Raw genomic sequence first — 11,279 nt, forward strand, 5'->3', positions numbered from 1 at the left:
CAGGGTCTTTGCCTTTGAACTGCAGCATTCAGGAACGCTCAAACTGAGTTAAGGTCTTCTGCCTTTGTTTTACTGCGGATCAAAGTGAAGTTACTGTTTTACTGCAGTGGAGTTAAGGCGTTATGCCTTTGTTTTAATATCTGTCATCAAGCACTTAATCGTGCCATGAGCACTAGATTTCATGTTATCATTATTATTATATACTGACTTAATATAGTGATCAGCAACCAAGGGAGCTAACAAATGGAAGTTAATGCCTTTTGCCTTGGCATGACCTCTTATTATTGTACAGGCAATGCAACGGCAGAGTACCTTAACTTCCAAATAGGGGTCAACGGTCATGTTTGACCTCAAGATTTTTATGTACATTAATAACCTCATTAAAAAGACAAAGAATTGCCACATTTCCAATATTCTGCCTGCAACTCATTTGGCTGGACAACAAAAAGACTTTAAAGTCATTTATCTCAGTTCTACACTCTGGCGAGTTAAGGTCTTTTGCCTTTGTAGGGCAGAGTACTGTTAATGTCTAGGCACGTGTATCGGAAAGTGCAGGTAGGCTATGTCTACAACTACAAGAGGGTGATATTGAATTGAATATGAAGCTAATGAGCATTAAATCAATAAACTGTACAGAGACTTACGGCTCAATGAGACCAAGAGAAACAAAAAAAAAATGCTTGAATGCTTTTGCTTTCCAGCGGCCTGTACCAGTGGATATAAGGTATGATTCATTTATGACTCCAGCCTGTGGGGGGCAGCAATGCGCCAATGCTGCGTCTACTCTGCCAAATCCAAAAGAAGAAGAAGAAGAAGAAAAAGATCCGCTGGTTGATTTCTGCGACACAAGTTTCCGGTGTTCCCTCGCATTTCTCCCCGTGTTGAAGGAGAGTTTGAGTGTGTATTTTTTAACGCTAGTTATCTTAATAACTAGTGCAGAAGCAATCATAACAGTTAATCGGTGAGAGGAGAGAACAACAAGCCGTCAAGATGCCGAGAATTATGATAAAAGGAGGCGTTTGGCGCAACACTGAGGTACGTGTTTACATGGCTAGCTGCGTTAGCATTATGCTAACCACATACACAGTAGTAAATGTTTGGATCTGGTCTAGAATCAAGATAGCTGCTAACTTTATGGCCTTTAGCCCGCTTTATACGTGGATTCATTATTTAGTTTTACTGCGTGTGTGATGTTGTGTAATACGTAACGCATTTACTCAGTAAAGCTTTAAATACTGCAGCCTGCACGATTTAGAAATGTTAGCAGTGAGCTAACGTGAAGTGAAGTGTTACAAATGACAGAAAAGTCTCATTGTGATAGTGAAAAACATGTTATTTATTTGTATTTCACAAGTCTAAGCAACATGTAATTTGTATGAACAAACAAGTGGCAAGGCACTAAATATGAAAATACATGTCATATGTCTGAATGGTTTTTTTTGTTTTTTGCTGTAAAATCTGAACATTTGTGCAGGATGAGATCCTGAAGGCAGCTGTGATGAAATATGGGAAAAATCAGTGGTCTCGTATCGCCTCCCTGCTTCATCGGAAGTCAGCCAAACAATGCAAAGCCAGATGGTGAGTCTTCATACAGCTTTACTACATCAACAGCTTTAATAATATGAATGACCTCTTCAGGCACACTCTTGGTTACAACTTGTATAATATTAATCTAAACCACTATGAGAACTGTGAAAATGTTTATAGAAGGAGAATAGAAGAATGTCTTTATTGTCATTATACAATTGTACAACGAAATTATTTGGCTTCACCGTAAAGTGCACACACATACAGGCATCCACAGCTGAGAACAACAAAAGAAGAGAAATAACAGAATATAAATAGATATTGCAGAAATATAAAATAAATATTGCACAGTATGAAATGTAAAATTATAGCAGAAATATAAAATAAGATAAATATTGCACAGTATGAAATATAAAAGTATTACAGAAATATAAAATAAATATTGCACAATATGAAAATGTAAAATTATTGCAGAAATATAAAATAAATATTGCACAGTATGAAATGTAAACTTATTGCAGAAATATAAAATAAATATTGCACAGTATGAAATGTAAACTTATTGCAGAAATATAAAATAAATATTTCACATTATGAAAATAAAATTATTGCAGAAATATAAAATAAATATTGCACAATATTAAATGTAAAATTATTACAGAAATGTAAAATAAATATTGCACAGTATGTGTGGTGAGGGTGGGACGGTCAAAGCATGTCCAGGTTCAGTGTGGTTATGGCTCTGGGGAAGAAGCTGTCCTTGAGTCTGTTTGTCCGTGCTCTGACAGACCTGTAGGGTCTGCTAGAGGGCAGCATGTCGAACAGATGAAAGCCGGCGTGTGAGCTGTCCTTTACAATGTTATGTTCACTAGACAGAGTGTAAAAACGAATCCCACCCCCGGTATTAATAAAGGATAAATTATTATTAAACTCCCATTGAAAGCATTGAACCTTTTTATTTTATCCATGTCTGTGGTTGGCTCTGGTGTTTATATTATGTATGGGCTTGTGTATGACAGTGTTTCTATTCCTTCTTCCATATTTCCTCGTTATAAAAAATGTTACAAACAACATTTGTGTTTGTGTGCAGGTACGAGTGGTTGGACCCCAGTATCAAGAAAACAGAATGGTCCAGAGAAGAGGAGGAGAAGCTGCTTCACTTGGCCAAGCTGATGCCCACTCAGTGGAGGACCATTGCCCCTATCATAGGACGCACAGCTGCCCAGTGTCTCGAACACTATGAATACCTGCTGTGAGACTCTTCCTTATTTTAATTTGAAACTAAACTAAACCCTGGAAAACCAGAACCTTGCTTTTGTTTGTTGTTTAATTTGAAACGCAATCCTTAGACTACTTTAATAAATTGTATTAAGGTAATTGCAAATTCTGTTGATTCACAGTATTAACTGTATTCATGTGTGTTTGTGTGTTTAGAGACAAGGCAGCACAAAGAGATAATGAGGAAGAAGTTGGAGACGACCCCAGGAAGTTAAAACCAGGGGAGATTGACCCGAATCCTGAAACTAAACCTGCCCGACCTGACCCTGTTGACATGGACGAAGGTTGGTGAATACACCTCAGACCATGATAAAGAGACAAAACTTTTACAGTGACTAGGGCTGTTGCGGTCAAGGAATTCCCCCAGCTGAAACTTAGGGTGGCTCAATTCTGTATTATCGCACCATTCCCCATTTATTGATTTAATTTATGTATTTTTTTAAACCCTTACAGTACAATTTGGCAACAGAATACATAACATGACAAGGGAGAGATAGCTGATATGCTGCAGGGATGCCAGTCTTCACATGAAGTAACCTGTCGTTATGTATAAGCTGTAGCCAAATCGTACTGTGCAGCGCTGCCGTCAGTTTTTTTTCTGTAGGCTGAAGAGGAGGTGATTCTGGTGATAACTGTTGCTGCTGGGTCGGTGCTTTCTTTCAGCACCAGGCGCTGTTTACAATTGCCTCATCTAAATTAGCTGGTTCTCCTTTATTCATTTGGCTGAAAGCCTCGTTGAGGTACCATTTCAGTTGCTATTGTTTCCTTATGTTCTGTCTTCATTTAAGTTGGGGTGAGGTGACTTCATGCGCAGTTGTGACGGCTGCCTACCATCCTATGCTCCTGTGCGATTGACTATCTCGGTTATTAATTTTTGCAGCTTTAACAGTGACTTTATTTCAACAACTTATCCAAGGTTCAGAACGTACCCTGGTGCTTTGAATATTAATTTTTTTGTAGAAGGGATCCCATATAGTTTTCTTCTTTCTCCTCAGATTATTTCAGTATGCAGTGGGAGGTTGTTATAATGCACATCAAAAACATTAAAGCCTTTTCCCGTTTGTGCCTGTTTTTACTTGTTTGACCTCTTTCATATGTGTCGTAACAGAAAAGGTAAATTTTTGTCTGTCTTTTTTACGCTCTGTGTAGATGAGTTGGAGATGCTGTCTGAGGCCAGGGCTCGACTGGCCAACACCCAGGGCAAGAAAGCCAAGAGGAAGGCAAGAGAGAAACAGCTTGAGGAAGCCAGGTTAGATATATACACTGCCACAAACACTGCATGCACAAATACACAGTTAGTTTTTCCTTTTGATAAAACTTATGTGATGGTGTGGGCTTCAACAAGGCTGTTGAGATAATTCAGTTTCCCTCGCTTTCTGTCTCAGGCGGTTGGCTGCTCTGCAGAAACGCAGAGAGCTGAGAGCAGCTGGAATCGATGTCCAGAAGAAGAGGAAGAAGAAGAGAGGAGTGGACTACAACGCTGAAATTCCCTTTGAAAAGAAACCTGCACAGGTAAACACCATTGATTGGTTTTGTCTATTATAACAGAACCTTTAACACTACCAAAGCATTTGGACTCCATTTAAATGTACTTCTGTTTGCTTTAAGGGTTTCTATGACACCAGCATGGAGCAGTACGTCCCTCTGGAGCCAAACTTTAAAAGACTCAGGCAGCAGCACCTGGATGGAGAACTACGCAAGTCAGTGACATCATAGCTTATTTTTTTTCTACAACTGTAGTTAACACTTGAACAAGCACAGAATGAATGTATTGTCTTTATTCTTTAACCCTTTTTGTGTGTATAATTTAGTGAGCAAGAAGAGAAGGAGAGGAAGAAAGATAAAAGTAAGATCAAGAAGAAGAAAGAGAGCGATCTTCCATCTGCCATCTTGCAGACAAGTGGAGTGGCAGAGTTCACAAAGAAGCGCTCCAAGCTGGTTTTACCTACCCCACAGGTAACTGCTACGCACTAACACATTTATAGCTGAAGCTTTGGAGTTGGATAGGCAAAAAAGCCTCAAGGAAAAAAATATAAATGTTTGCTTTTCGTCTTTTCAATACAGTCACAAATCACACAGCTGTGGCAACAAATCTCTTTAAAATGTACAATAATTAAAAGATAAGCATATACCCGCAGAAATAAAAAAGGATTACCGCATGTGAAGTCACTTCACCCCACCTAATGTTCAGACTGACCCAAAGGCAACTGCACAGGAACCTAAACCAAATGTAACTTCACCCCTTTGTTAACATTCAGGCTTTCAGCCAACTGAAAAGGAGAACCAGCTGATTCAGATAATTCAATTTTTAAAGTCTGCACCACAAAGATCTCTTTGAAACGAGGAAACATCCAATGTGAGCTCTCATCTGCAAGATTATTTTGATTTGGACTTCACTGATTTTATTATTTACTTAACAACAGCACTGTTCAGTGGGAGACACAAACATTCATGTAACAGTGTACATGCCAGCAGCGCAGCGCAGCAGAAACTGCACACACAGACATGGCACAGCTCCTGCTGAAATACAGCACTGTCATGACAGCAACAGTTATGACCACGTCAGTTTGTTTAAAAAAAAAAAGAAAGAAAACCTGTACAGTACGACTTGGCTACAGAGTCGTTATATATTCAAATCGTAGTGTACACCGCACTATTTAGCCACTCTGGATCACCACGGTGGAAATTCCTTCACCACGACAGCCCTAGTGTTGGATGGATTCCTACAGACAGTGTTGTTGCTTCTATTGATTGTTGTTTTTCGACAGTAAAGTACACTGTATACTTAAAATTGAACCCCTTTATTACGAGACATTGTATTTGTTAAATCCTGTAATATATATTTTGTCATTTACAAATTTGTATGTTTTTTTTTGGTGGAGATAATTTAATAACGCTGATTGAAATTGACTGACAGATTTCTCTTATTAATATTCAATTAATGTTCTTCACAGATCAGTGATGCTGAGCTGGAAGAGGTTGTCAAATTGGGTGTTGCCAGTGAGGTCGCCCGTCAAGCTGCCGAGGAAAGCGAAAGCGGAAACTCTGCCTCGTCTGCCCTCCTGTCAGAGTACAGTGTCACCAACACCATGTCAACGGGGCTACGTACTCCACGCACTCCTGCTGTGCAGGACAGGATACTGCAGGTAACAGACTCACGCTGAGAGTATGGATACTTCAAACACATACAGTGAATATATTCAAACTTATTTAAAGACATGAAATGATTCACAGGAGATAAGACTACAAACAAGTCTTGAAATTTAAAATATTACTCTACATATACCATTTAAAGTGAGGAAGAAACCCAAAAAGTTAGTTTTCACCGGCATATTTTATAGCCTTTTTCTGAGCATGTTCTCCAACACTGAATTGCCAACTTTGTTACAAAATCTATGTACAAAACGTCAACTTGACATATTTGGAACTGCTGCTTTTCGAAGCTATCCACATGTTGCAGTAAGCTTAAGAACAGTGATTTTTAATTGGCTGCGGGCAAACCTAACCAGTAGTATTTTTCAGGAGACCTGGGTACTAATTATTGAAAGCAGGGAACTGGGTTTCTTGGTCATGAACTTATCTTACCTTGTCAGTACCAAATACCAGAGTATTCTTGATGGGATTATTTCTACTGTATATGTACAATATATATGTTGGCCACATACAAATAAACACAATTTGAAGCATATACTTCTTTAGGTATGTGTATATCTGTATAATACTACACTCTACATTGAAGCAATATGCATAAATTATTGACTCACTCAATTAGGAGAAAAATATTTAGACAAAGTTACGTTTTGGGCTCAGCGTCTTGTTACGTTATCGACCAGTTATTACATTTTTGGGTTTTATTACATTTTTTTTTTTTTTTTTTTAATATACAAATTCGGCTCAGCACTTTTGTTACGTTATCGATCAGTTATTACATTTCAGGTTTTATTACATTTTTTATAACGTGTCTCAGTAATTTTTTTGTATGCATAATGATTTCTTTACCAGTGTGTAAAGATATCTGATTTTGTTTCCCAGTTTCAAATATTTTAAGTCTTATCACTTTGGCTTTGATACTTTTTACTTTGATGTCTTTCTTGTACACGTGTCCCTGCTCTAACATGAGATCAAAAACATTGTAGCTGTGTGTTTGTAACAGAACTTTCAGGATTACATATTTATACATGAATATTTCTGTATTTGCAGGAAGCCCAGAACCTGATGGCTCTGACCAACATCGACACGCCTCTGAAGGGCGGCCTCAACACACCGCTGCACGAGAGCGACTTCAGTGGAGTAACTCCCCAGCGTCAACAGATACAAACACCAAACACGGTTCTTAGCACACCTTTCAGGTACATTTCCTTCATTTCTGCTCTGATTGTAAAACAGACCAGCTGTTACTGTACATTTTAACATTAATGGTTCTCTCTAACAGAACTCCTGGACAGGGTCAGGGGCAAGAAGGCATGACGCCTCAGGCTGGAGGAGAGATGACCCCACGTGGGGCGGTGACACCAGGTTTGACCCCTGCCCGCACGCCCCTCAGAGACAAACTAAATATTAACAGCGAGGAACAACTGGCTGACCCGGCATTCTCTAAACATCTGGTAAATACACAGCAGACACTTCAGAGCATAACTGACTTGTGAGGATTTAGAGTTATTTTATTGAATTGCCATCTCCATCCTCTCTCACAGCAACGAGAAAGCCTTCAGCAGCTGAGACAGGGACTGATGTCACTTCCTGTGCCCAAGAATGACTTTGAGATCGTTCTTCCTGAAAACGCAGAGAAAGAACTTGAGGAGACGGAGACAGAGATAGGGTTCATAGAGGACTCTGCAGAAGTGGAGGCACGCAAGATGGTAAGCGCGCGCACACACACACACACACACACACACACTCAAATATGCCATCCAATGTATACCTAGTTTTGTGTACCTGTAGTCCAAATAAACAAAGAGTTACTTTTGTATTTGTTTGTGGTTGTCAGGCTGTAAGGGCAGCAGAGAAGGAGAAGGAGCTGAAGCTGCGACACACAGCTGTTCAGAGGAATTTCCCCCGACCCACCGAGGTAAGGCCGTCCAAGATAGACTACACTTTGATACTTTTATGGTACCTCATGTTTCAAAACATACAACCTCTATTCATTTTACATTCAATATCATCGAGTAATTCCTTAGCTTTAAAGTATCTTTTTACTTTTAAGTAACAGAGCTACAATAGTTATTATTAATTAGGCAATAAAATAATATTACATCTTCTTATGTGTTCCTAGAATTTAAATGGAATAGTTGTGATACTGAAAGTGGTACTGAGTATCAATCTATCATTATTTGTATAGCTCAAATTCATAGTGTAATCTCGAGACGCTTTACAAAAGAGCATACGGGATAATATGCAGGAAGGATTTCTCCGTTCTATTCCTAGCGTTCCTGTTTGTCCATGCTCTCTTGCACTGAGTAATGTTTTTAAACTATTGTGCTGAAGATTCAAATTCTGGTATGATAGCCCTACACGTAGAAAACATACACCCTGACTCTCTTATAGTTTGATTAGTAATCAATTTTAAATCACTAGTCCTCGGACAGCATCCGGTGTTCACTTCAGTGATTCGTACATACTTTACAAGTTCAAATCTTTTATGTCAGAAGTAGATTTGTTAGATGGTTGTAACATTGACTCACATTGATTGGATTTCATTAGATATATTTTTGAATAGTGACAACCGAGTCACAGACCAATAATCTAACACCGAGTAACAAACAATCTAAGAGATGATTGAAATTATAATGAGGGATTTTATTTTTATGGCCTTGTCAGCAGCTCATTCACATCCTTCTCCACAGGTAAACGAGTCCGTCCTCCGTCCTGTCTCCATGGACCCTACGATGGACCCCCAGCTGGCAGAGGAGCTGATCAAACAGGAAATGATCACCATGCTGCACTACGACTGTTTACACCACCCATCGTCCATGACGGGCAGTCAGCTACAGCGTACCAAAGGCAGAGGCCCCGCCTCCACATCTAACAATGCGTCACATATTGCGTTCCTGGAAGCTCACCCTTACAAGACAGTCAGCACAGAGGACATGGAGCAGGTAACAAACGCATGTGAACAGATGCACAGTCAAGCCGAGCTACGGCTCTAGCTCCATTAGCCCGTTTGACTGGACTACTGTCCTTGTCTCAGTATACAAGAACCAGGAAAGAATCTATTTATTGACAGAAGTATGTCTGACTGTCTTGTTGCAAAATAGCAGTAGCTCTATCCAAATACGTTGTCATTATTTTATTGTCAGTGGTGATTAATGATGTTTTGTGACGTGCTTATAAACAGGCAAAAGAGATTCTGGCAGCAGAAATGGAGGTGGTGAAGGCGGGTATGGGTCATGGTGATCTCAGTATGGAGGCTTACAGCCAGGTGTGGGAGGAATGCTACGGACAGGTGAGCATTCTGCTGTTGGAAAATTGGAAAAGTCAAGAGTTTGATCTTGTCCTGATGATTATCCAGTATTTCAGATAACTGTTAATGTATCTGATCTGCCTCTCCCTCTTTCTGCAGGTTTTATATCTCCCTACTCAGAACAGGTACACCCGAGCTAACCTGGCGTCAAAGAAAGACCGTATTGAAAGCCTGGAGAAAAAACTAGATGTGAGAAAGCACACAGACACAGAAACATTTCACACTACAATTTGAAAATTTTAACCTTTAAGGAAAAGCTACGAAAAATGATATACTGAGATTGCTGTATGTGTATCCCTCAGGTGAACCGTGGTCACATGACGGCGGAGGCTCGGAAAGCAGCCAAACTGGAGAAAAAACTGAAAATCCTGCTGGGAGGGTTTCAGTCAAGAGCACTGGGACTCCTGAAGCAGCACAATGAGCTGTGGGAACAGGTACTGAACCTTGTCTTGCAGAGTGTTAGTTAAACATTAATTTGTTCTTAAAACAAATGATAAATCGTCTTGTATAATTTTTTTAAGTTGATGTTATGCCTTATGGTGTCCACCAGGTGGAGCAGTCAGCCACAGAGCTCCAGACCTTCAATCAGCTGAAGAAACATGAAGATACAGCCATTCCCAGGAGACAAGCAGTAAATATATTTAGACACAAACGCACAAACATATAATTGATTTCATTCACTTTAAAACATCCTTAAATCAGATGACCGTATCAAACTATCTCGATAACAACAAATATCCCAAAACAAGACCTGTTCTCTAGACTTAATCAGTAAATACACCATCTAATGACCACATGGAAAGAATAAATTACTTATTTGATAATAAACTAGACCCTTAAAAAGAAAAGCTTTTCTCCTCCGATCTTCAATTTACCTTCATGCTTCATTTTCAGTAAAAAATGACACAAATTAAACCAGACCCTGTCCTCAGCAGCATTTGCACAGTACCGTGTTCTGGTCTCTTTTTAAGGGGTTTTATCTTCATATCAAGTCAGTGCGATGACAATAGCCCCTCTTTAGCTAAGAGCTCCACAATTTGGTCAGAGCACGTCTGCTTGTGGACTTGTGGGTTCTGTGGCATGTTCACTCTCTTCCTTGTTTGTTTCTTTTCTAATCTTGCCTGGCTCTTTCGTGTGCAAAATCTTCGCAACAAAACAAAATACACAATAAAGCATAATGTGAAACATTTGCTATTTATCATATTGTAAAACAGCATTGTGATGCCTCATATAACTATATACAGCAGAGACCTACAGTCTCTTGGTGCAGAAAATCTTTTTTTGTAATCTCTCATTGGTCTTTTACTTCAACTTTTTTACTGTCAAGCATGAATTACTGTGCACCGGGTTTTAGTTAATAACTGAAGAGTATATTTTTCATCGTATCCATGTAGTACTCCATTCAATAGAATGGCCACAAGTTACAATTTAGGAAATATTCTGTAAACAAGCAGCTTGAGAGGTTTAATATACGTGGAAGGCTGTGAAACCAAAGTATCATAAAACCCTTTTAGTTATGTGTATTCTGTTGAATTAACACCTAAACTCCATACATTTGTGAGAGCAATATTATTTTCACCTGATTGATTGAACCTGTGTTTGTGTGTTTAGGCACTGCGGGAGGACGTGGAGAGGCAGATGGAGAGAGAGAGAGAACTTCAGCAGAGATATGGAGAGCTCCTGATGGAGAGGGAGGCACTGATTAACAGTGCTCAGAAATATTGAACCACACACATGCTTCACAAACTCGTGGAGAAACTAATTCCAAGATAAAAGAAGCTCTGACAAACAAAAATGAGTTTCCTCTCTTCAGCAGTCCGACTCATCGTGTTCAACATTCAGTCATGTATCGATATTTGCGGCAATCCCCTCGAATAATCCCTGCGTCCATGTTCTAATGTTGCTATGATGTCACAGAGTTTTGAGCATGCTCAGACATCCCCTGTGTTTCTGTATTAGTGACCAATAAAGTTTCTTTTCAACAATGACAATGTTGCAGTAAGTGTTTGTCTTT

General features: G+C 39.3%; 1 protein-coding gene across 1 annotated transcript; it reads left to right on the forward strand.

The window, feature by feature from the left end:
• The first annotated feature begins 829 nt into the window (after positions 1-829).
• On the forward strand, positions 830-11,256 carry cdc5l (CDC5 cell division cycle 5-like (S. pombe)). The gene is made up of 19 exons (XM_020655356.3): positions 830-1,035; positions 1,475-1,578; positions 2,618-2,779; positions 2,962-3,089; positions 3,955-4,054; positions 4,191-4,317; positions 4,414-4,505; positions 4,617-4,761; positions 5,760-5,951; positions 7,006-7,154; positions 7,238-7,409; positions 7,500-7,664; positions 7,793-7,873; positions 8,649-8,900; positions 9,140-9,247; positions 9,365-9,454; positions 9,568-9,699; positions 9,816-9,896; positions 10,877-11,256. The coding sequence occupies exons 1-19, from the start codon at positions 991-993 to the stop codon at positions 10,988-10,990; spliced, it is 2,439 nt and encodes an 812-aa protein (XP_020511012.1). The 5' UTR covers positions 830-990; the 3' UTR covers positions 10,991-11,256.
• The last annotated feature ends 23 nt before the right edge of the window (positions 11,257-11,279 follow it).

Source organism: Labrus bergylta, chromosome 10 (assembly GCF_963930695.1).
Source record: "Labrus bergylta chromosome 10, fLabBer1.1, whole genome shotgun sequence".
NCBI classification, from domain to species: domain Eukaryota; kingdom Metazoa; phylum Chordata; class Actinopteri; order Labriformes; family Labridae; genus Labrus; species Labrus bergylta.